Raw genomic sequence first — 26,640 nt, 5'->3', positions numbered from 1 at the left:
CGTGAGGCTGTGTCCGCAGCAAAGACGCCGATGGCGCCTGCGCAGACCTCATTGCCGCCTCCTTCCCTTCCCCTCCCCCACTCCAATGTCAATCATAGCTCAATTTCAGACACGTTTATTAATTACCAGACTGTGGGGATGAGGGTGCAAACACTGGAAACGATGTTTTTGTATTTTTAAAATACAGACTGCTTGGAATTAATTTCAAGGAAATGTATGATTTAATAGATTATAAGTAAAGCTATCTGGCATGCCTACCCCATCAGCTCTCAATGTTGTGGAGCAAAATAAGGAAACCAGATTCAGAATACATTTGATTAATGGAAAGGATAATGCTGAAATCTTTATGATAAGATTCTTAACAAATTTAATGATTTTGAACAAACGTCAATTTAGTTGGTAAACCAGCTACATACTAATCTCAGACTGAGCTTCGTTTGCCTTTATCCATTGTAAGCAATCTTTGCTGGATCTCCATCACCCCAATTTTTAAATTCTCATCGTTTTCAAATTCCTTGATGACCTTGCCTTACATCTATAAACTTCTCCAGTCACAACTATCCAAGGTATCTGCACACTAACTATAAATACCCTGTCCTCCTGGTCACCACTTTCATCCATGCACACATGCAAAAATGGCCAAGTGTTTAAGGTCTGCTAATATCATTAAAATTAGAATTGAAATTGCATTTACACTGAATTATTTTATTGATTAAATGTAAATGGTAATTGCTAGTAACTACACTGTATATAATAATGCCATATAGTATAACAATCAATAATATCAAAATTGAAAATCAATCTCCCCACTATGGGAACTAGTGCTAATATTAATACTTGGGCCATTTCTGTTAACAGAAGTTTTTTTGCTCCCTCCGAACTCAGGGCATATGTCGTTGCATTCTTCTAAGAAATTGACGCAGTTTGGAGGTCTGTTTTCATACTGTGCACTTCCAGCTGGTTCTCAAAGCCGTGGTCACCTTGGAGAAAAGTCCTTTTGAGACATGCTATGCGGAATATATATATAAAAGCCATATTCTTCATGTTCATGATATTTTTCCCCTGGGCTTTGTTGAAAAATTTCAGCATTGTCTCTTCACTATTCTAGTCATGCTTCAACTTCAATGAGGATGTATCGCTTTTCATAATGCTGAATTATTTCAAAGCACAAAAATTGCACATTTGAACACTATTGCAAAATTGTTCAAAGGAGTTGCTTTGGCTTATTTGGACAATCAACTATGAAATCTGTTTTCATTTCTGCCACTAATGTTGTTTATAACTTTTTTGTAATCAATAATGTCTCACTCACATTTTGAGACCAAATCTAGGGTCAATTATTTCAGTCTATCATTAGCCGTGAATGCAAAATAAATTACCAAATCCTTTTTAGATTACTTACAGTGTGGAAACAGGCCCTTCGGCCCAACAAGTCCACACCGCCCCTCCGAAGCGCAACCCACCCATACCCCTACATTTACCCCTTACTTAACACTACGGGCAATTTAGCATGGCCAATTCACCCTAACCTGCACATCTTTGGACTGTGGGAGGAAACCAGAGCACCCGGAGGAAACCCACGCAGACACGGGGAGAATGTGCAAACTCCACACAGTCAGTTACCTGAGGCGGGAATTGAACCCGGGTCTCTGGCGCTGTGAGGCAGCAGTGCTAACCACTGTGCCACCGTGCCGCCCTAGGTTCCTGTAAAGGTTACTCGTCGGTTCATACTCTGATCAAATTAGGCCCTAATGCTTTAGTACAGTTCCTAAATAGTTGCAGCACATTGCTGAGAAAGAGAAAGTAAACCTCAGTCATTTCTTTTGCATCCCCTTGTTCTGAAGCATCCTGACAATATTTTGGGCATACCTCCTCACTGAATACTGAATGTAGTTTGTCATAGGTTTTCAGCATTTCAGTAATCTGTCAATAACACAGAAATAAAGGAAACCAGCTGGACATGACATGCCTCAATAGATTGCATTCTTCCACTTCAAGTAAGAAACAGATCTCCCTCAATCATGGTGTTCTGTATGTAGAAACAATATAGTGAGAATGATCTTTCGTGTCTTAAGGCATACTTTGTTGCCTTGTTTAAAAGGCGAATCAAAAATTGGTTACAACAATGTCCTTTTGAGCACTTTTCAATTTTTGGTAACTACTATTATACTTTCTGTCATGAACATCTGCGTTTATCAGTTGATTATGAGAAAGATCAAAGGAAATGTCGGTTTGGATAATAGCTTAATTGTAATGTTTTCTATGGTTCCCTGTCCATCATTATAAAAATTTAAATACTGAATCTCCATCTCAAAATTATGAAATCTGAAAACCAAACTTTGCTGTACCCTTGTTTCAGACATTGGTTTCCAAAGGGAAAAAAATTCTTTTGCTTTATGTAATCGAAGGGCTTCTGGATAGAATATTGTGTTAGATCATTCATCTTCAATGTTTTGGCTTTGTTTACCCATGCCTGCTGTGGAGGAGTCACGTATGTTTCTTTATCTACTTCTACACCACAGACAATAAGATTGTAAGACTGGTGGTGCCTCATAATATAGTAGGCTTTACATAGTTCAACAGTCATCACTTTGTTATTTTACGGGAACATAGGCGATTTAGACGAAGGAACTTTGGGCGTTAAATTGTGTTTTCTGACAAAACATGATGATTCATGTCTTCCTTTCCAAAGTGATTGACATTGATATAATTTCAGCACAAATTGCAGAATGTATAATGCTCTTTCTGCTCTTTGCTATGAAACTACATTTTGACCATTCTCGATTGAACATCTTTCCCTTAGGCATTCCTAGTTAATAATTGATGGTGAAGAGGACAATAAGATATCATCTTTCCTCACGGGGCATGGTGACTTGAATATAACTTCAAATGACTGATATTGACATTAGGCAAGAAGGCTGGTGGGGCAATCATTTAGACCTCATCACATAACATTGAGAGCAGCATCATAAGGATATAGAACAGGCTGAAAGATTTTTTTTCAGGATGGTTGCCAATGTGAAAGTGATTTTATATCACTGACATTAACATTAGCCATCAAAACTATAAGTCTGTCATTTGGAACCACCAAAACTCTACTTTTGCTTCATTGGTTGATTTTGATTAAATAAAAATCTGAAATCAGCATTTTTTTCTGACAATTGGCAGTGATTGACAGTGAATAAAGGACCCATCCCTAACAAAGCCACAGAGTTTTTCCAAACTTCAAAATACTCAACCTAAGGGCATCCCATATTGGGCAGGAAGCTAAAAACTAAACTGCGACTCTACCATTTTAGCATCACTGATTTCATTATAGGAGGCTGTATCTTCAGCCGCCCAGGGCCTAAGCTCTGGAATTTCTTCCGTAATCCTTTGCAACTCTCCATGTTTCCTTTTGTTCAAATCAGAGTTGATATCAAGAAATTATCGAGCTGCTCATGACCTAAGTCTGGAATTTCTTCCCTAATCCTTTCTAAGTCTCCATGTTTCCTTTCATTCAAATCAGAGTTGAAAGCGAGAAACTATCTAGCAAAATAGTGAGAACCGGACTTATTGTGAATGATTTAAAAAAAACTAAGGAAAATCATTTTTATGCAGCATATGTATAGGGACTGGAATGACGAAAATAAAACAAATAACTGCAGATGGTGGAGATGTGAAATTGCTGGCAAAACTCAAGCAGGTCTGGCAGCATCAGTGAGGAAAAAGCAGTGTTAACATTTTGAGGTTGGTGACTCTGACTCAGAGTACTGATGAAGAGTCACCAGAGTCACAACTTCAACTCTGCTTTCTATATGTATTGATTTCATCAACCTCACCATAAAATTGTCAGTGAGCAAAACCGGCACAATAACAGCCTATTGTTATTAGAGAAAATAAGCTGGCCACCAGGGCTGTTCGACATCATCTGTTCCTTCCATGACAACATGATAGGTAAAGTCGGCTATGATGGAGCAATATCGGAATCAGTTGAGATCTGCAGTGTGATCTAATGACATTATGTAAAATCATAAGATGTTGTACCTGAAGTAGGCCATTTGGTCAATTGAGTGTCCTCTGCCATTCAATGAGATCATGGCAGATTTGATAATCCTCAACTTGCTGCCAAAATCTACCCCTATCCAAAAAAACATTCATGCCACAAACTTTGTTTGCCTGGTATATAATATCTATGATTATATCTAAAATTGAATATTTGCTTTGAAGTGTCACTTGTTTTACCTTTGTGAGCCAGTTAGAAACTTCTAAAATTTGTTTATTTATAAAATTAAATAAATTCTAATGATGATAACCAGTAGATAATGGGGAAAAAAAACCTTGACATTTAGGAAAATGTACATGAGGATTGTTCCTTTTGGGACCTAATTTACCTCTGAAATGTAAGTAGTTAACATCAATATGCATGTAGACAACACCTTTTACATACAAAATATCTCACAGCAGTAGTAATGATAAAAAGAGCAGTGTTCAAAGTCTGCAGAGCATAGGAGGGATGATTGTGATTTGAGGAAAAAAGCTAGAAGCAGATCAATGATGGATGGGGTTGTAGTGGGTCCATCAGCTCCACAGACAAAGGTTGAGATGGCTTAAAGTTCTGCTACAAGATGTTTTGGCAGAAGGCAGCAGATCAAAGCTTGATACAATTGAGACACGATGGTAATTAATTATGAAGTACCCACTGTAATCAAATTAAGATCAAAGGTTCGGGACAGATTCAGGTTCATTTGCTGGAAGGAAAGTCATTAAAAGTTTTGAAATGGTTCACTAGGCCCATATGATCAAGATCCCATTGTACTCTGAGATAATCTTTTTCGCTGTCCACTATACCTCCAATTTTGGTGTCTATTACAAACATACTATCTATACCTCCTATGTCCACATCCAAATCATTTATATAAATGACGAAAAGTAGTGGACCAAGCACCTTGTGGCACACCACTGGTCACAGGCCTCTGGTCTGAAAAGCTACCCTCCACCACCACCCTCTGTCTTCTACCTTTGAGCCAGTTTTGTACCCAAATGGCTAGTTCTCCCTTTATTCCATGAGATCTAACTTTGCTAATCAGTCTCACATGATGAACCTTGTCGATCACTTTACTGAAGTCCATATAGAATGCGTCGACCATTCTGCCCTCATCAATCCTCTTTGTTACTTCTTCAAAAAACTCGATCAAGTTTGAGATATGATTTCCCACACACAAAGCCATGCTGACTATCTCTAATCAGTCCTTGCCTTTCCAAATACATGTAAATCCTGTCCCTCAGGATTGTCTCCAACAACTTGACCATCACTGATGTCAGGCTTACTGGTCTATAGTTTCCTGGCTTTTCCTTACAACTTTTCTTAAATAGTGGCACCACATTAGCCAACCTCCAGTCTTCCGGCACCTCATCTGTGACTATTGATGATACAAATATCTCAGCAAAGGGGCCAGCAATCACTTCCCTTGCTCCCCACAGAGTTTTAGGATATACCTGATCAGGTCCTGGAGATTTATCCACTTTTATGCATTTCAGGACATCCTACACCTCCTCCTCTATAATATGGACATTTTGCAAGATGTTACCATCTATTTCCCTACATTCTATATCTTCCATGTCCTTCTCCACAGTAAATACTGATGTAAAATACTTGTTTGCTATATCCTCCATCTCCTGCAGTTCCACACATAGGCTGCCTTGCTGATCTTTGAGGGGCTCTATTCTCTCCCTAGTTACCCTTTTGTCCTTAATGTATTTATAAAAACCATTTGGAATCTCCTTAACCCTATTTGCTAAAGCTATCTCATGTCCCCTTTTTGCCCTCCTGATTTCCCTCTTAAGTATACTCGTATTGCCTTTATACTCTGTTAAGGATTCACTCCATTTCTCCCGTCTATACCTGACATATGCTTCCTTCTTTTTCTTCACCAAAACCTCAATCACTCTCATCATCCAGCATTCCCTACACCTACCAGCCTTACCTTTTACCCTAACAGGAACATAATGTCTCTGGGCTCTCGTTATTTCATTTTTGAAGGCTACCCATTTCCCAGCAATCCCTTTACCTGCAAACATCCGTCCCAATCACCTTTTAAAAATTCTTGCCTAATATTGTCAAAATCACCTTCCTTCAATTTAGAACTTCAACTTTTGGATCCAGTCTATCCTTTCCAATCACTATTTTAAAACTAGTAGAATTATGGTCACTGACCCCAAAGTTATTGTGGTTCTGTTCGCCGAGCTGGGAATTTCTCTTGCAAACGTTTTGTCCCCTGTCTAGGTGACATCCTCAGTGCCTGGGAGCCTCCTGTGAAGCGCTTCTGTGCTGTTTCCTCCGGCATTTATAGTGGCCAGCATTATTAGTACAACACAATCCCAATAAGGTGATTATCCCTTTCTTATTTCTTAGTTCCACCCAAATAACTTTTCTGGATGTATTCCCAGGAATATCTTCCCTAAGTACAACAGTAATATCTCTTATCAAAAACACGACACCCCATCCTCTCTCACCCCTCTTTGTGTCTTTCCTATAGCTTTTGTAACCTGGAACATTAAGCTGCCAGATTCTGGATTAGAGTGGTGTTGGAAAAGCACAGCAGTTCAGGCAGCATCTGAGGAGCAGGAAAATCGACGTTTCGGGCAAAAGCCCTTCATCAGGAAAGAGGCAGTGTGCCTGAAGGGTGGAGAGATAAATGAACGGAGGGTGGGGGTGGGGAGAAAGTAGCATAGAGTACAATAGGTGAGTGGGGATGGGGATAAGGTGATAGGTCAGGGAGGAGGGTGGGCAAGGTAGCAAAGAGTACAATGGGTGAATGGAGGTGGAATGAAGGTGATAGGTCAGAGAGGAGGGTGGAGTGGATAGGTGGAAAGGAAAATAGGTATGTAGGACAAGTCATGGGGGCAGTGCTGAGCTGGAAATTTGGAACTGGGGTGAGGTGGGGGAAGAGGAATTGAGGAAACAGGTGAAGTCCACATTGATGCCCTGGGGTTGAAGTGTTCCAAGGTGAAAGATGAGGCGTTCTTCCTCCATGCATCAGGTGGTGAGGGAGCGGCGGTGAAGGAGGCCCAGGACCTCCATGTCCTCAGCTGAGTGGGAGGGGGAGTTGAAATGTTGGGCCACAGGGCGGAGTGGTTGATTTGTGCAGGTGTTCCAGAGATGTTCCTTAAAGCGTCCTCATTAAGCTGCCAGTCCTGTCCATCTCTAATGGGAAAAGAGAAGAAGAGTTCTGTTTAATAGAATTAGAAATTAGAAAATGTTGGAATTGCCAAGTAGGCCAAGCAGCATCTGGGGAGAGAAAAACTTTGATCTGAAACATTAACTCAGTTGCTGAACATTTCATGCATGTTCTCGTTTTATTTCAGATTTACAGTAGCACAGAGTTTTATTTTTGATTGGTAATTAATTGACTCCCACTTCTCATCCAGAAATGTTCACCCTGAAGATCTTGTCTTTAATGGGATTTTCCTTTGTTTTCTCCCTGATTCACCATCATTAAATTTGAGCAGGGAGATAGCAAGTGATCAGGTATTACCCAAAATTCACTTTTACATCTCACTGAATCACAAAATGGTTACAGTATTGAAGAGGGCCATTCAGACTATCATGCCTGTAACAACTAATCAAACAAATATCATTATCTAGTTCCAATCTTGTGCTTTTTCCCCATACTGTCACTCACTATTTCTATCCAAATAATCTGGATGTAAGTGAGCTGGAAGATTTATTTTCAGATGTTTCATCAGCATGACTAGGTAACATCATCAGTGAGAGCCTCTGGTGAAGCGCTAGTGGTATGTCCCACCTCTTTATTTATAGATCTTGGTTTCTTAAGGTGGATGATGTCTTTCCAGTTCTTTTTTTCAAGGGAAGGTAGATGGAGTCTAAATAAATGTGTTTAATGATGGAATTTCATTAGAATGCCAGGCCTCTCGGAGTTCTCATGCATGTCTTTGTTTCGCTTGTCCTAGGAAGCGCTTGTTGTCCCAGTAAAAGTGGTGTCCTTCTTTGTATGTATGGAAACTAGTGGAAGTGGGTCGTGTCTTTTGGTGGCTAATTGATTTTCATGGAAACATACAACACCATCAACAATATCCTGATAGGCATAAAATTCACAAAAGAGGAGAAGGACAATAGGCTCCCATTCCTTGACGTGACAGTTGAACGTAGAGTTAATGGAGAGCTTCAAACCAGCATCTTCAGAAAAACAACAAACACAGACCAAATACTTCAGAGACAATCATCTCAACACCCACAAACAGAGCTGCATCAAGACATTATTTCAATGAGCTACATCGCACTGCAGCAACCAAGAATTACAAACAGCAGAAGAAAAGTACCTGTACATTTTCAAGAAAAAGGGTTACCCAATAAACACAATCTGCCAATTCCTCAGAAACAAACCCAAACATGTAGTCACAAACCCAAACATGTAGACACAACGCAAACAAAAACAATAGCCACATTACCTTACATCAAAGTCATATCAGAGAGGACTTCCAGACTACTCAGACCCCTTGGCATCATGGTAGCCTATAAATCTACAATCACTTTTAAACAACGACTAATTAACCTAAAGAATCCCTTAGATACTACCAGAAAAACTAAAATCATTTACAAAATATCATGCAAGAACTGTAAAAAAAAACTACATTGGACAAACAAGCAGGAAACTTGCCACCAGGATACATGAACACTAACTAGCCACCAAAAGACATGACCTCCTATCACTAGTTTCCATACATACAGACAAAGAAGGACACCATGTTGACTAGGACAACACACACATCCTAGGACAAGCAAAACAAAGGCACACATGAGGATTCCTAGAGGCATGACATTCTAACTGGAATCATTCTTGTAGTAAATCACTTCTACACTCTCTCCAGTGCATTCACATGTTTTCAATAATGTGGTGTTCACAACTATACACAATACCCCAGGTGAAGTTTAAGAAATGTCTTGTACAAGGCAATGTTATCTTCTTGCCTTTGTACTCTACACAGCTATTAATAAAGCTGAGGACAATGTAGGCTTTGATAACTGCTCTCTCCATTTCTCCTGCAGCTTCAATTATCCATGCATAATTATAATAATCCATGCATATATAATGCAACCCACTTAGAATTGTGCCCCTAATTTACATTGTCTTTCAATGTCCTTTTGACCAAAGTACATCACCTCCCAACTTTCTGCATTGAATCTTATTTGCTATCTATCTGCCCACTCCACCAACTTGATAACCTCCTCAATTCTTCTAGTTTTTTTGTCAGCTGCAAACTTTGAAATTTTCTACTTCACAACAAGATCCAGATCATTAATATATATCAGGAAAAGCAAAGGTCCCAATACCAACTCCAGGGAAACCTCAATACAAATCATGCTTCAGCCTGAAAAATATGTCTTGACCATTACTCTCTGTTTAGATCAAAGTGGTGCCGGAAAAGCACAGCAGGTCAGGCAACATCCGAGGAGCAGGAAAATCAACGTTTCAGGCAAAAGGCCTTCATCAGGAATAGAGGCAGGGTGCCTCCAGGGTGGAGAGATAAAAAAAATGCTTCCCATTATTCTCTGTTATCTATCAATCAGACAATTTATATTCATGTTGTGACTGCCCCTTTTATACCATGAACTCTAACGTTCAAGTCTGTTGTGAGGTTTTTATAAAACATCAATAGTGTTTACTTCATTGAAACTGTGTTACCTCTTCTGAAAAATTCCAGCATGTCAGTTGAACATGATTTCCCCTACAAATTTCCATGTTGATCCTTCCTAATAAACTCACCTTTTAGCATGTGACTGCTAATTCTATCCCAAATAATTGTTTGTAGAACTTTCCCATTACCGAAATTATACTGACTGATCTGTAACCTTGTTCAACAACAGTGTATACTTTTGACATTTTTCAGCTTCCATCTAAAATTCTCGCCATTATTTTCTGGATCCACCACAATTACGGATATTCCTGATTCATTTACGTTCCTTGAGATTTTGTTCGAGGTACACCCTGAGATCAGTGCCTGATATCAGTTGTCATCAGATGAACATTGACCTTTCTGATCAACAGCACTCATTATTTTAAAGCTGTCCTGGTCCACTATCCCATTTCAGCCTTCATCTCACACCCTTTCTTCCTAGGTACGATCACAAACTCCAAAAATTCGTGGGTACCAACTCCAGATCTCCCTTCACTACCCCCACCCCCCCAACCCATATCCCTCACCCTGTATACATATTACCTTAAATGATCCGTTCTAAAGCAAACTACTGCGGATGCTGGAATCTGAAACCAAAAGAGAAAATGCTGGAAAATCTCAGCAGGACTGGCAGCATCTGTAAGGAGAGAAAAGAGCTGACGTTTCGAGTCTAACTGACCCTTTGACAAAGATGCTTACAATTGCTGCCAGACCTGCTGAGATTTTCCATCATTTTCTCGTTCGGTGTTCTAAGCAAGGGTCTTTCCCTGTACCAGAGTGAATTTCAAGACTGGAACAATGCTGAGTTCTTCCGTCAGCCCCACTCCTATGGCCAAGAACATCCCCCCCAACTCCCCAAGTTCTGAGTGAAACATTTTAATCTGCCTCCAGTATTCTTTTCAACTCGATTCTTCCTTTCGGCCTTCTGGTCTCTCTTGATATTTTCACTGACTGTGCCTGCCAAGCTCCAGCCACCTCGAAATTATCCACGCTTCTCACTCACTCTAACCTATCTCCTCTTTTCAAGCCTTTTTCCAGGGATGGAGCTGTGGTTTACTCCTAACTGATCCTCTACCTCGCTGGAGGTTGGATGCCACGTCTCTGATACTTCCCTCTAGCTCCCCCTGGATCGAGAGGGATTCTACCTCCGGGCACCGAGCCATTGTCTCCGGGATTGTCACGAACCTCACGTTCTGCGGAGATCTCCCTTCCCTGCACAGCTTCCAACCTCCTGCACTTACAGAAAGACCTCTCGTGGACTACATTCAGGATGTTACTCCTGCACAACAGGCGCGGCATTGTAGTTTTCTCCTGACCGTCACATTACGTGACGTTTTTCGACTGGATCGCGAAGCTCGAGCAACCGAAATGCGTGGCCGAGACTGCGGAAAATACTGCGGAAACTGAAATGAAAAAAGAAAATGCTGGACTTTCAATTAGATATATTCACTTATTTTCTTTGATGTGATATAGCTTTCTATTTGTCTGTGCACCCTTTGGAAAGGGAGGCTTTTGTTGGGTTGTGGTAGGTTGAAGATGCTGCGACAATAGTGTGCTCCCCATTGTGACAGGGTAAAGGAATGGGGTGGATTGACTGTGGTGAATGAACAGCGGCCGCGGCTCTTCCGCACTGAGCTGGAGTGACGCCGGCAGAGAGGCGCGGCCGCGGCTTCCCCCTCCCCGCCCCGCGCCCCGCGCGCGCTACAAATACAAACCCAGCCCGCCACATTCAAACACTTCTCGCGCCGCTCGCTCGAGTTCGCGGAATTTCGCACAAGACCATGGCCACTCCGCCGAAGCGAATGTGTGTCAGCCCCACTTTCGACGACAGCTTTGAGAAGAGAGTGAGGAAGATCTCAATCGAAGGAAATATCGGTAAGTGATAGCAGCTGATTTTTTTTTTCCGTTTTGGTTTAATGGTGCAGGCGGGTTGTGAGAGGGGTTTCGGTTGGCGCCAATGTGTTTTTGGCGGGCTGGACGTTTCCAAATCTTTACCAGTCAAGAGGAAGCTCTTTGAAGGCAATGCATTTCTTCTGTTTTGCAGTATTAAAGTGGGGCCAAGGGGAGTTGTTTCTGGGCTGAGAATGTGGGATTTAGTGTTTACTTTTTGTTACTTTATCCTGCTAAGTGGTTGCGCAGGAAAGCTTTTGTCAGTAACGCGGATGGTTTCCTGCTTCTCCTGAACACATTTCAGCTATCTTACTTCATTTTAACCTGTCAAATAGATTTTTGTTTTGAGCCTCGATGAATTTAATTAGTAGAACAATCGGTATTTATGATGGCCGTATAAATAAAAATGACCATCCTATGTTCGTTCCCCTTGCTGTCTAGCTTTTTTGCATAAGGAACTATTGTAACTAAACTTCAGTTGTAGATGCATTTAGTTTTCATATTCTGTAATTTCTCTGTCCAGTTTTTTTTTGCTCAAGTTAACTATATTGAAACTTTACCGTAACCTGTTGGGTATTAGTATTACAAAAACGCTCTTTTTCAATATATTTTGCACTCATTTTGTCCATTTGAAATTAGCATTGACTGCCTCGATTTGTTTCGCGAGTGGATGGATGAACTTAGAATTTTAAGAAATGTTGTAATTTCAATTTAATTCCATTGCACTATTTATCTTTTATCTAGCAAATAGATGTTTTCCTATAAAATATGGATCCAGTGCTGATCCAGAAATAAATTAGACGGCTAAACATTTTGGAGTTGATGTGAATGAAGTCTTCATACAATACACACGTCAATTAAAAGGTTCATTACATGTTGATGTGAAGGATTAAACATTTTATAAATATTTGAGACAATGATGTTCTACTCTTGTGGAAAGTTATCCATTTTAACTTAACTTCTTGTTAACAGCTGCAGGGAAATCTACTTTTGTTCACATGTTGTCAAGAGCCAGTGATGAATGGGAAGTTGTTCCTGAACCTATTGGAAAATGGTGTAATGTTCAAACAGTGGATGATGAATTTCAGGTAACTGAATTCTATTTGTGATAATGTCCAGTGGTGTCCTTCAAATTTTGATAAGATATTGAATTGGTATCTTTTGTAGAAATTGTTCTCTATCATTTGAGGAAACTAAGTTGCAATATTTTTGAAAATGGAGGAATTGGCAAGATCCTGGGTTCAATTCCAGCCTCTAATAACTGTCTGTCTGTGCAGGATTTCTTCCAGGGGCTCTGGTTTCCTTCCTTAGTCCAAAATATGTGCCGGTTAGGTGGATTGACGATGCTAAATTGCTCATAGTATCCAGGGATGTTCAGGTTAGGTGGGTTAGCCTTGGGAAATGCAGGGTTACAGGGACAGGGTGGGATGCTCTTGAGGGTCTATGTGGACTCACTGGCAGAATGGCCTGCATCTACACTAGGGATTTTATGAATAGCTCTCGAAATTGCCGCAGGTGTTTTCAATCCCTGCTTTGAAAATTTTTGTGAAATAACTTGCTTTTTCAGTTAGGAACAAAACTGCTATATTTTCAGTTGCAAACTTTTGATTTTCAGCTCTGCTAGCTTAACTGGTTAGGTTGCATGTCTTGTATTGCTCAATTCAGTATCTGATTACCGGAAGGGAGGTGTTCGGCTGTGAGATTACAGCTCAAATTTACTTTACAATCACACTATTGGATTCTGCTTATTGGAATGTTTTTTACCTAGATTTTGGTGAAATTTGTCCTAAATTTTTTTTGTTTCCAACTTTTTTTTTCCCTAAAAGGAACTTACAACATCCCAGAAGAGTGGTGGCAATCTCCTCCAGATGCTCTATGACAAGCCAAGTAGATGGGCATACACATTTCAAACCTATGCTTGCCTGAGTAGGGTTCGGGCACAGCTTAAACCATTCTCCTCCAAACTTCAAGAGGCTGAACATCCTATACAGTTCTTTGAAAGATCGGTATACAGTGACAGGTGAGACTAACTATTAGTTGTTATAGGTTTTTTTTCTGGGTAGATGAGAGAAAATGACCAAATTATCTTAAGAATAGACTATTTTAATTCGTTATCATTTTAAAACTTATTCTGGGGTGTCTCCTGATGTCTTGACTGTGTCATTGCTGCATTTGAACTCTAAACTCCAAATTCAAGATTCACTCTCTAATTTGGTGAACAGTAAAGTGCATTCCTGTACTGGCTGAATGGGTTGGTCATCAAGTTGTAACCCTTTGCAAGAGCAAGCAAGATTCTTGGTTGGGGGATTTCCCAGCGTCACTATCTTTTTTTTCTCCAAACCCCAATATGAATATAAAATGTATTTTGTTAAAGCACCTCTGACATCTGAGGTGGATTACTTCATTTCATTGACTGGTATGCTGTGTGGATCAGATTGAATTGTATGCTGCTGGCACCAATCTTTGTTCATTTGGGATCTGCTTCCTTGGCCTGCCTGTCATACAGGCCATGGTGCTGTATCAAACCTGCCTGAGGCAAAGAACTGTCAAGAAATTGGTTCTGATCTTGTTTTCTCTTAATTATTCAGAATGCTTTGCTTCTGAAATGTTTATTAGCTTTTCTTTTTCTGTCCAAATAGATATATATTTGCTTCACATTTGTTTGAATCTGGCAAGCTTAATGAAACAGAATGGGCGATTTACCAAGATTGGCATGGTTGGATACTAAACCAGTTTGGCGCTCAAATTGAACTGGATGCCCTGATCTACCTCCGAGCAACCCCTGAAGTAAGTAAAAATCTGGTTTATTTGATTCATTTTGTAATTTTCTCTTTTTTTAAAAAAAAAATATAACTGTAGCAATGTCAACAACATTCCAGTCATGGTAAAAATCTGTCATCTGTATCCAACAGAAATGTATGGAGCGCCTTCATTTGAGAGGCAGGGAGGAGGAACAGGGAATTGAATTGGAGTACCTAGAAAAGCTGCATTACAAACATGAATGTTGGCTTTATAATCGAACAATGAGGTATGTAGGACCCATGTGAACTTGAGATTTTTGTCCTCTTTTTTTTTTGGAGGAAGTGATATCCGAATCCTAGTAGATTGTATCTCTCAGTAATGTCACTGTCCTTTTTTATTCTATAACCCAGCTCCAGAAAATAAAACTACTATAATTTTTATTCTCTTTCAGGCTTGACTTTGAATACTTGAAAGACATTCCTATTTTGGTGCTTGATGTCAATGAAGATTTTAAAGACGATAAGATCAAACAAGAGGACATTTTAGAAAAGGTACTGTTTTAAATTTCTGTTTCAAGAACCTCAGTCCTTACTCTGTCTCTCAAATCTGAAGAATGGCTAACTGGATAAAGTAGTTTCCTCTTGGTGTTGTCCCAGCAAAATGCTAACTAACCAAGCAAATAGAGAAAAAAATTGATGTATTCTTAAAGATATTTAGTCAGAATATGTCTTTAATATGTAAGATTTTTTATTACTTGGGAGGGTCTAGCCAATATTTTCAAATATTTGAGTTCTTTAACCATCTGTTTTATTCTTAATCTGAGGTTTTCTGAATTCTGCAAATTTTATTTGTTTACTTCCTACAACTGATTTGCTTCAGTATTTTAAAATTAACTTTAAAAATTCTCGCAAGTTAATATTGTTACTCAATTGATAAGTGATATACTTAATAGTTAAATAGGATATCTGTAGCAGGTAATCTCACCATAACATTATTTCTCATTAACAGGTGAAGACATTCCTGCAGACTTTATAGTACATCAACTAGCGACAAGCCTTGACCAGGTTTGCACTGACTTTTTAAAAACCTGTGTCGATTTTAAGAAGCATACACCTGTATGTGATTTAAATATTTATCAAAAGTTTTAACTACTCTGGAGGGGTAATGTAAGAGGAACTTATCTAGTTACTAAGTATGCAAACAGTTCTGTAATTTTGCACGGGCATTCGTTGTACTTCCTGCCTACTTTGTTTTCCTGCATCCAAACTATCTTGATGGTCTGTCTTTGTCCAAATGTGCTGCTGATCTCAACAATATCTAGTTAAGAATGTAATAAGATGGTCCTGCATAAACCAAAGTCAAGTGTGCTACTATGCTCTTGATGAATCAGTTAGTAAGTGAATGTTACAATATTGTGAATATAAATGATAACAGTAAACTAAAGACAATGTGCTAATCTGGTTGCGTTCCTCATGCCTCTGTGTATTCCAACAGTTCTGGTGCAAGTTTGTAATGTTAACTATCAGTGTCCTGATGTGTATTGCCACTATTTTATCTATTTCTGCTTCTGTCAAAATGTTCTCCAGATAAAAGAACTTAGAAGTTGTTCTATGCAGTTTCCTACACTTTTTTTTAGCATGTTATTTTGGCTTGTGTTTTTTTTTATTGCTTCCAACCATTTTGTAGCACCCTTTTTCAAGGTTAGACTTTGTGTGTGTGTGTGTGTGTGTGTGATTGTGTAAATAGATGTGAATTATAGATTTTTATTAACGTGAATTGAGCTTTTTCTATTTTGAGTTGTGTTTTCAGTATAAAATCCAAATGCATTGGATTTGTTTTAATCTGTGATTGTATTTGCTCTGTATTTTTAAATAAAAATATTAATCTGGTTCTGGTCTTTATAATATGATCTCTAATTTGAGAAAGGGAACATAAAGTGTAACCAGATGTGTATGCCTAATCTTTTGATACTTTTAAAGTTATTACTAGAATCCAACTCTTCAGCTTTTACAAGTATTTTTAGAATTTTATTGTTTGAAGTAGGTGTGGGAAAAGACCATACAATCCATGGAGCCTGCTCTGCTATTCAGATTTAAGATTTCTTATTCTTACTAATAAATGAATACCCTCCATTCCACATGACTTCCTACCTGCCCCTTGTTCATGCAACTTGTCCACATCTTTTTTGCAAACAGGAGCCCTTATCTCTACATTAAGCTTGTGTGGCATCATCTTGAATGCCTTAAATTCAATTCCATTGTTACATCTACAGGTTCTTCTTTTTAACTACCTAGAGGTACTTCCTCCTACTTAAGTTTGTCAAAAGGATATCCTTTGAAAAAAAAACATTGCACCTGTTCTTATTATTCGATCCTTTTCTAAGTGAGTGCACTATTGTAAGTTCCTGATGACTGTCATCTACACGCCGCCAGTAGCTCTTTGTATAGTCTACTGAAGCTAACAATAATAAGTTGCAAGTCTCTAAATCTTGGTGTTTTTTTTTTAATAGTGGTATTTAAGATGATAGTTACATGGTTCTATTCTTCAGGAATTCCCTGGATTCTCCATTGGTTCTTATAGATTGGTGGGTATTAAATGTAACACTGATGTAAATGGAGAGGGAGAAAATGTCTGTCTGGGAAGGTAATTGAGGTGGCAAAAAGTGTTGGATAAGCACTTGAAATGTAATCTTATTTTTAAGGTATGGTCCAAATCCTGGAAAGTGAGACTTGCTTAGATTTTAGAGTAGGGCTACTTCTGTGCTTTCTGCTTCTTTTAAAAACAAAATATTGTGAATGTTGGAAATCTGAAACAATGCTGGAGAAACTCAGCAGGTTTGACTGCATTGTTGAGAAAAACAGTTAACATTGAGTTTGGTATAGTTCTTATGAATAAGAGACATATTGGACTCTGTTAGCACACTCTTGCATTCTACATGAGCTGCCAGACCTACTGAGTTTATCCAGTATTTTGCTTTTGTTCATTTCATATTCCACTCCTCCATATTAATTTAGCTTTTTAATCTTTTCTTGAGAGATGAGTAAGACGAGGATATGTCTACTTTCTTGAACCTGCAAATTGAGTATTTCATCACACTCCAGATTTGCGCCTTGCAGATTAGATTTTTGGGGTGTCAGTAGATGTGGAATTTCCAATTTCAGCTCTACTTTTGCTACAATATCTACCTGGATGGTCTAGTTAATTTTCTGGCAAATAGCCTAAAGGATCTTATTAGTGCAGGTTTCAGCAAAGCTAATGGAGTTAAACAATGAATGGGATTGTTAATAGATTTAAAATGATGCACAAATAAAGCAAGGGGCAAAAAATTTCATGCAATGAGTAGTTGAGATCTGGGGTGCACTGCCTGAAAATATGGAGATAGGTTCAATTGAACCTTTCAAAAGGGCATTGGATGATTTTGATAGAAATGGTACTTTGGGATGGGGGAAATCAATGGAGATTGGCACTAGGAGATAGAACTGGTGCAGGCATGAGGGGCTGAATGGACCTCTTGTGCTGTAACAATATTGTGATTACTCATTTGGGGAAATTTCAAATTCTTGCTTTAAGAAGACTAGATAATTTATTTTTAAACTGGTGAGATTCCAGTTAAATATTGATAGACCAAAAGATTTGTGTTGACTTTGTTATTTGTGTACAATAACAAGTACAGCAAGCTACTAGGAAAGTGAATGGTATGTTAATCTAACTGCAATTATAACTGGGTTCTGATGAGTCCACACCATTTGTACAGTTCTGGCATTTAGGCTATAATTAAGGTTTGCAAGATTGACTTCAATGCTGAGAGATTGAATAGAATGATGAATGAGAACCTATTGAAAAGTATAGCATTTTTGGAGGGCTTGATGGCATTGATATTTTCAGGATGTTTTCTCGTTTGGAATATATAAAACAAAAGGGCAGATTCTCAGTATGCTGTATTGGCTAATCCACTACCCTCTACAAAAGTGGCCTAAAATATAGTCAAAAAAAGGCCTTTTTTGGGTTTTCCAACAATTATATTACATGAACATTGATTCCAGCTAAGAGGAAAAGTCTTCCAGAGGTCCCAGATGTAGCTGAGCACATGTCAATGATACAGGCAAAAAAAAAGTTGTTAGTGGCATGATGGTACTGTCCTGACCTCTGCTTAGGAGGCCACGGTTCAATCTTACTTGCTCCAGAGTTGTCATGACATCTCCGAACACATTGATTAGTAAATATCTACCCTGAAATTTTTCAATTTTTGTTGCACCTTGCTCTGATAGATTTTTCAAACTAATGCTATCTGAAGATACAGTGAGGAGCAATTGTTCAAAAAGTCGCAACAAAACTCTGGAAAATTTGTTTTATCCCCTAATGTACCTATAACTTTGTTTCATTTTCCATTGATGTTAAACCAGCTTAATTGTAGAAAACTCCCATGTATGTTTTTAGTCCAGAATAGAGTCATTATAAGATAAACTACATCATGGAGTGGGCATAAAACAGCAAAACCTCAGGTGTAGAATAGCTATAAGTAACACACTTTTGTATACTGGCTTCCTTTACTCGATTTCCGATTTGTCATAATGCCCAACATAGAGTCAGCATGGAAACAGACCCTTTGGTCCAACTCGTCTACGCCAACCAGATATCCTAATGTAATTTAGTCCCATTTACCAGCACTAGGCCTGTATCCCTCTAAACCCTTCCTATTCATATACCTATCCACATGCCTTTTAAATGTTGCAATTTCTCTGGTAGTTCAATCCATACACACCCCACCTTCTGCGTAAAAAAAGTTGCCTCTTGGGTCCCTTTTATATCTTTCCCCTCTCACCCTTTGCCTTCTAGTGCTGGACTCCCCCATCCCCCAGGGAAAAGACTTTATTTATCCTAACTATGCCCCTCATGACTTTATAAACCTCAATGAGGTCATCCCTCAGCCTTTGACACTCCAGGGAAAATAGCCTCAGCCTATTCAGGCCCTCCAATACTGAAATCCTCCAACCCTGGCAACATCCTTGTAAATCTTTTCTGAACCCTTTCAAGTTTCACAACATCCCGCACACAATATTCCAAAAGTGGTCTAACCAACATCTTGTACAGCCGCAACATGACCTCCTTTCTACCTGTGACTCTACTTTCAAGGAGCTATGAATCTGCACTCAAAGGTCTCTTTTTGTTTAGCAACACTCCCTAGAACTATTAAATGTATAAGTCCTGCTAAGATTTGTTTTCTCAAAATGCAGCACCTTGCATTTATCTAAATTCAACACCATTTGCCACTCCTTGGCCCATTTGATCAAGATCCTGTTGTAATCGGAGGTAACCTTCCTCGCTGTCCACTACACCTCCAATTTTGGTGTCATCTGCAAACTTACTAACTATACATCTTAAGCTCACATCCAAATCATTTATATAAATGACGAAAAGTAGAGGACCCAGCACCGATCCTTGTGGCACTCCACTGGTCACAGCCCTCTGGTCTGAAAAAAACAACTCTCCACTACCACCCTCTGTCTTCTACCTTTGAGCCAGTTCTGTATCCAAATCGCTAGCTCTCCCTGTATTCCATGACATCTAACCTTGCTAAACAGTCTCCCATGGAGAATCTTGTCAAAGCCCATATAGATCACGTCCACCGCTCTACCCTCATCAATCCTCTTGGTTACTTTTTCAAAAAAACTCGTGAGGCATGATTTCCCCACGCACAAATCAATGCTGACTATCTCTAATCAGCCCTTGCCTTTCCAAGTATGTATAAATCCTGTTCCTCAGGATTTCCTCCAATAACTTGCCCACCAGTGACATCAGACTCACCGGTCTATAGTTCCCTGGCTTGTCCTTACCACCTTTCTTAAATAATTGTACCATGTTAGTCAACGTCCAGTCTTCAAGCATCTTACCTGCGACTATCGATGATACAAATATCTCAGCAAGGGGTCCAGCAGCAATCACCTCCCTAGCTTCCCACAGAGTTCTAGGGTACACCTGATCAAGTCCTGGGAATTTATCCACATTTATGTGTTTCAAGACATTTAACACTTCCTCTTCTGTAATATGGACAATTTTTAAGTTGTCATCGTCTATTTCCCCACATTCTATATTTTCCATGTTCTTTTCCACAGTAAATCCAGATGCAAAATGCTAATTTAGTATCTTTCCCCATCTTCTGTGGCTCCACACAAAGGCCTCCTTGCTGATCTTTGAGGGGACCTATTCACATACCCTTTTGACCTTAATGTATTTGTAAAAGCACTTTGGACTCTCCTTAACCCTATTTGCCAAAGCTATCTCATATTCCCTTTTTGCCCTCCTTATTTCCCTCTCAAGTGTACTCCTACTGCATTTATACTCTTGTAAGGATTCACTCGATCTATCCCGTCTATACCTGACATAAGCTTTCTTGTTTTTCTGAACCAAACCCTCAATTCCTCTAGTCATCCAGCATTCCCTATACCTACCAGCCTTTCCTTTCACCCTAACAGGAATATGCTTTCTCTGGACTCTCGTTATCTCATTTCTGAAGGTTTCCCATTTTCCAGCTGTCCCTTTACCTGCAAACATCTGCACCCAACCAGCTTTCAAAAGTTCTTGCCTTATACCGTCAAAATTGGCCTTCCTCCAATTTAGAACTTCAACTGTTAGATCTGGTCTATCCTTTTCCATCACTATTTTAAAACCAACAGAATTATGGTTGCTGGTCCCAAAGTGCTCCCCCACTGACACTGCCCTGCCTTAATTCCCAAGAGTAGCTCAAGTTTTGCACATTCCCTCGTGAGTACATCCACATGCTGACTCAAAAAATGTTCTTGTACACTCTGAACAAATTCCTCTCCATCTACACCCTTAACACTATGGCAGTCCCAGTCTATGTTTGGAAAGTTAAAATCCTCTACCATAATCAACCTATTATTCTAAAAGATAACTGAAATCTCCTTACAAATTTGTTTCTCAATTTCCCGCTGACTATAAGGGGGTCTATAATACAATTCCAATAAGATGATCATCCCTTTCTTATTTTTCATTTCACCCTGGATTTATTTCCAGGAATATCCTCCCTCAGTACAGCTGTAATGCTATCCCTTATCAAAAATGCCACTTCCCCCTCCTTTTTTCCCCCACCCTGCCCTTCTTATAGCAATTGTATCCTGGAACATTAAGCTGCCAGTGGGCGGCACGGTGGCACAGTGGTTAGCACTGCTGCCTCACAGCGCCAGAGACCCGGGTTCAATTCCCGCCTCAGGCGACTGACTGTGTGGAGTTTGCACGTTCTCCCCGTGTCTGCGTGGGTTTCCTCCGGGTGCTCCGGTTTCGTCCCACAGTCCAAAAGATGTGCAGGGGTCAGGTGAATTGGCCATGCTAAATTGCCCGTAGTGTTAGGTAAGGGGTAGATGTAGATGTAGGGGTATGGGTGGGTTACGCTTCGGCGGGGCGGTGTGGACTTGTTGGGCCGAAGGGCCTGTTTCCACACTGTAAGTAATCTAATCTAATCTAATCTACTGTCTGTCCCTGAGCTACATTCCTGTAATTGCTATGATATCCCAGTCCCATGTTCCTAACCATACCCTGAGTTCATCTGCCTTCCCTGTTAGGCCTCTTGTATTGAAATAAATCCAGTTTAATTTATCAGCCCTACCTTGTTCTCTGCTTTGTCCCTGACTGCCCTGAATGTTTGACTTGCTTCTTTTCCCAACTACCAATCTCAGATTGATCATCTCTTTCCTCACTATCTGCCTGGGTTCACCACACACTCCACACCACCCCCCAACCTTACTAGTTTACATCCTCCTAAGAAGTTCGAGCAAATCTCCCTGCCAGTACTTTGGTCCCCTTCCAATTCAAGAGACAGGTCTCAATAAAACATATAACCAAAAAGAACTCACTCTACTCACTATTTAAAAAAGACAGCAAGGTTACACTTAAAAGTCATGCATTTATCTGCTCCTGTGTTGTAAGCTTTTTCACACATGTTTCTCCACAGTCAGCTATGAATTTTTCTTAGATGCTCTCCAATGCCCAGAGATACTTGAACTCAAATAGCAAAGCCAGTAGCTGTGCAGATTTACATCTGTATCAGACAGCAGTATTGGTTTCTTTCTGTGACCATGTGGTCACTGCCTTTGTCTGTCTTCCTCCTTTTTAAAGCACCGTTGCTTTGATCTTTTTTCCCCCCAAGTTCCAAAACAATGCAACAGTTTATAAGACAGTAATTACTGCTTTAGGAATTCGAGGAAATCACCTCCCACACCTAAGATACCTCAAAAAGGGAGCCATTCTTACAGCCACATTCTTTTCACATTCAAGTTTGTGGGTTAAGTACCGGAAAATGAGACTAGATTTAGAGGATTTTTTACTGGTGCAGATTCTGTGGGCTGAAGGACCTGTCCTGAACTGTATGTTTCTATGATTTTAAGCTCATGCCTATCCTTTGTGCCTCTCTTCACTTTCTTCAAAGAGTCCATTAAGGCACTGTCACTACAAGAAGTAAAATTATGATTGCACAGGTCCTGCCCTCAAATACAGATTACTTGGAACTTTGAGATAGCTGCGAAAGCCCCTATGTAACCTTTTTTATTTACAGTCATGCTCTATGTTAAGTCAAAATGAGAACATAGCAATGCAGCAAAAGCTTTGAAAAACGCCTTTATATTTACGCACCTGACATTGGCCTCATCCTGTGCAGTAAAAGACATTGTCAAATGTTGTGTTAAACTCTGAAAAAAATCTCAATGGCCTTTTTCTCCTTAGCTTGCTCCCTTCTGGTGAATCTGCCATGAAGTCAAACTTTTTTGTGTGTTTTCGTGCTGTAGTGTGAAATCCTGGATTATTTCAATGGCCTTACCAGCTGCAGCCAGGGCAACAGGTTGGTGAATGGGTGTATGTGTTCACTGGACTCTTCAGGATCATTATCAGAATCTTCCATTGCCACTTTCTTGACCTTCTTCGCCCGCCATCTCTCAACAGACAGCTGTCATCTTGGACTCTGGATCAAGAACCAATACCCCTTTCTGTACTTAACTCAAGAATGTGCTTTAATATCCAATGCCATGTTGTGGTTGACTGAAGTGTAGTTTAACTTGGGATAGATTTTTAATTTTTGCATTGGATGTAATACAGACAGTGGTGAATTTGCTGCCTGTAATTCCCCACTGTTTTATTTTCTAGCCAGTGAGCACCAAAACAATAAATTTTCTTCTTAGGATCTCTGTCGTGAGCGTAGTGCTGGAAAAGCACAGCAGGTCAGGCAGCATCCGAGGAGCAGGAGAATCGACCTTTCGAGCATAAGCCCTTCATCAGGAATGAGGCTTGTTGAGAGGCAAACTTCTTCAAGGTAGGCATCCTTGAAAGAGGCCTTGCAGTAGGGTTAGAATCAACTGGGAGAGAGTGAGGGCTGCAGATTCTGGAGATCAGAGTCAAGAGGGTAGTGCTGGCAAAGCATAGCAGGTTAGGTAGTATCCAAGGAGCTGGGGAACCAATATTTTGGGCATAAGCCCTTCATCAGGAATGAGGCTTCTAAATGCCCTAAACATCGATTCTCCTGCTCCTCGGATGCTGTTTGACCTACTTTTGCAGTACCCACACTCTTGACTCTGATCTCCAGTCTTCACTTTCTCCTTCTTGAGTTCTCTGCCTGAAGGAAGGTCTGACCCACAATGCCACAATTTCCACCATAAGGGTCCTGTGTTCACTCCAGTTGGAATGGGCATTGAACCCATTCTATTGACTCCAATCTGATCTACAACAGCCAACTGAGCCAACCAATCCCTCATGGAATTTGAGTTGCAGTGACGACATACACTTTTACATTTATGTCATTGTCTGGAGCTGTGACAGAGGTTCCATTTTCTAGCAAGCACATGTCTGATCTGATCAGGAATCTGCCCTGCTCTTACCACCTGCCATTGGCATAAGTTGTTAGAATTTACAAGTCAATATTCAATATTTTTGTCTATATTATGAATGCACCTTCTGTGGCTATTATGTCCTGGAGTGGGCTTTGAACCCAGTGCCTCCAACTCAGAGGCAGGGTTGCTATTCACTGTACCACTCCAATATTGTCATTACATGACAAAAAATGCAATTCACTGTAAAGCAGTTTTTAAATAAATGTTGTTTGTAAAAAGCACTGTACAAATGCAAGCCATTCTTTTTTGAAAAGCCAACAAACTAGTCTGTAATTGCTGGGTTTACCTTTTAGATTAGATTACTTACAGTGTGGAAACAGGCCCTTCAGCCCAACAAGTCCACACTGACCCTCCGAAGAGCAACCCATCCCCTACCTTTACCTCTTCATCTAATACTACGGGCAATTTAGCATGGCTAATTCACCTAACCTGCACAGTTTTGGACTGTGGGAGGAAACTGGAGCACCCGGAGGAAACCCACACATACCAAGGAGAATGTGCAAACTCGACAGAGACAGTTGCCTGAGGCAGGAATTAAACCCGGGTGTCTGGTGCAGTGAGGCAGCAGTGCTAACCACTGTGCCACCCTGCCGCCCCAAGCCTATTTGAACAAAGGTGTGAGTTTTGCAATTCTCCAGTCTTCTCACACCTGAGTCAAGGGAAGATTGAAAGATATGGTCAGTGCTCCGCAATTCTCACTCTCACTTCTTTCTAATTTCCTTGACTGTATCTTGGCTGGTCCCAGAGCTTTGTAAACTTTAGGTGCCAATAGTATATCCAAAATTTCTTCCTTATCAATTTTGAACCCTTCCCAGACAACTGTCCAATGTAAAACAGGCGGTGTTGCATTGGGGGTGGGCAAAGTCAGATATCAGGCGACAACAGCTTATAGTTCAACAGATTTATTTAGATCACAAGCGGTCAGAGCGTAGCCTCTTTGTCTGGTGAAGTGATAGGGAAGCACACAGAACACTGCACTTGTGGACAGAGAGATCAAGAGCAGAGAGATCAAAAGATCACATAAATGATGTGAGTGAAGTGTTGAATAGTAAGTCTCTGCAGGTGACCAAGGGTGTTAGACGGTGTGAGTAAAGTGTCATTAGCTGAATAACAACCGAAGAGATGCCCGATAATCTGATTAAATGAGGCTGAGAGATATTTACAAAAAATTAAAAATAAGGTGGTGCTGAAGACAAACCAAATGGCTGGAGTAACATGGAACAAAAACAGAACCTGCTGGAGAAACCCAGCAGGTCTGGCAACATCTGTAAAGGAAAACTGGGGGAAGGGTCGCTGGACCTGAAAGGTTAAGACTGATGTTTGCTCACATAACACCAGGTTATAGTCCAACAGGTTTATTTGGAAGCACTAGCTTTCGGAGTGCTGCTCCTTAGTCAGGCAGCTGTGGAGCAGGACCATAGACACAGAATTTATAGCAAAAGATTGTAGTGTCATGCAACTGAAATGATATATTGAACAAACCTAGATTGCTGTTAAGCCTTTCATCTTAGAGTGGGTTGCAGGTTTCAGTTCATTAATATGTAAATCCCAGAACTTTTTTAAAGTCATATTCTCGAGATAACTTAAGCTTTTATATATAAAAAGGGTGAATCTCAGCTCAGAAATACATTAAAGGTGTGAACTTAGAGTCTGTAAGTCAGACACTGCATTAAAGGTGTGAGGTTAGAGTCTGTCAATCCCAATCTTAAACCAGACTGGTCCTATTTCCAAAGTGGAATTTATAAAATATTACAGAGATTGACTCCTTTGCTGCCTCCAGACTGTCCACTTTTTGAGCAAAATAGAATGTATCTGCAAATAGAACTTTGCAAATGCAAATTCACCCCAGAGACTTATATGTGTATGTGTGTGTGTGTGTGAGCGAGAGAGAGAGTGTGAATATCTGCGTGTAAGTGTGTGTATGTGAGTGTGCATAAGAGATTGCACGTATGCGTGCTTGGTAAAGTGTGTGTGTGTGAGTATGATGGAGTATAAGCCTGTGAGAGGGTGTGCGCGTGAGTGTGAGTGTGGGGGGGGTGCATATGTGTATGTATGAGAGAAATTATATGTATGAGAGAGGGTATGTGTGAGTGTGTGAGTATGTAAGAATATGTGTGGGGATATCCAAGATGGCGGCAATCCAGTAGGTCTGCCCTGCTGGGCTCTGCACCATAACCCAGGCAAACTGGTACGTTTACCCTCCCTTTCTTAGTTATGTTGGTAAAAATCAGCAGGTTTAGATCCCCAGAATTGCTGTGTGTGAGTTTGTTGTTTAAGGAAGATGACCAAGGGAAAAGGACAGCGAGGGTTGCAACAAGCAGGCCGCTCCCCTGCAGCAATGAACACACCCACGACCACAATAGACAATAGGTGCAGGAGTAGGCCATTCTGCCCTTCGAGCCTGCATCACCATTCAATATGATCATGGCTGATCATC

At 40.1% G+C, this 26,640-nt stretch overlaps 1 protein-coding gene across 1 annotated transcript; it reads left to right on the top strand.

Annotated features, from left to right (window-relative positions):
- Positions 1-11,404: 11,404 nt before the first annotated feature.
- On the top strand, positions 11,405-16,199 carry LOC140492089 (deoxycytidine kinase 2). Its single transcript, XM_072590814.1, has 7 exons — positions 11,405-11,553; positions 12,541-12,656; positions 13,395-13,588; positions 14,208-14,355; positions 14,481-14,596; positions 14,762-14,861; positions 15,319-16,199. Exons 1-7 carry the CDS (start codon positions 11,460-11,462, stop codon positions 15,343-15,345), a joined length of 795 nt encoding a protein of 264 aa, XP_072446915.1. The 5' UTR covers positions 11,405-11,459; the 3' UTR covers positions 15,346-16,199.
- The last annotated feature ends 10,441 nt before the right edge of the window (positions 16,200-26,640 follow it).

The sequence above is a fragment of the Chiloscyllium punctatum genome, chromosome 20 (genome assembly GCF_047496795.1).
Source record: "Chiloscyllium punctatum isolate Juve2018m chromosome 20, sChiPun1.3, whole genome shotgun sequence".
NCBI lineage: Eukaryota > Metazoa > Chordata > Chondrichthyes > Orectolobiformes > Hemiscylliidae > Chiloscyllium > Chiloscyllium punctatum.
Note: the sequence above shows the minus strand (reverse complement) of the source record. Positions and strands in the feature narration are given on the sequence as shown.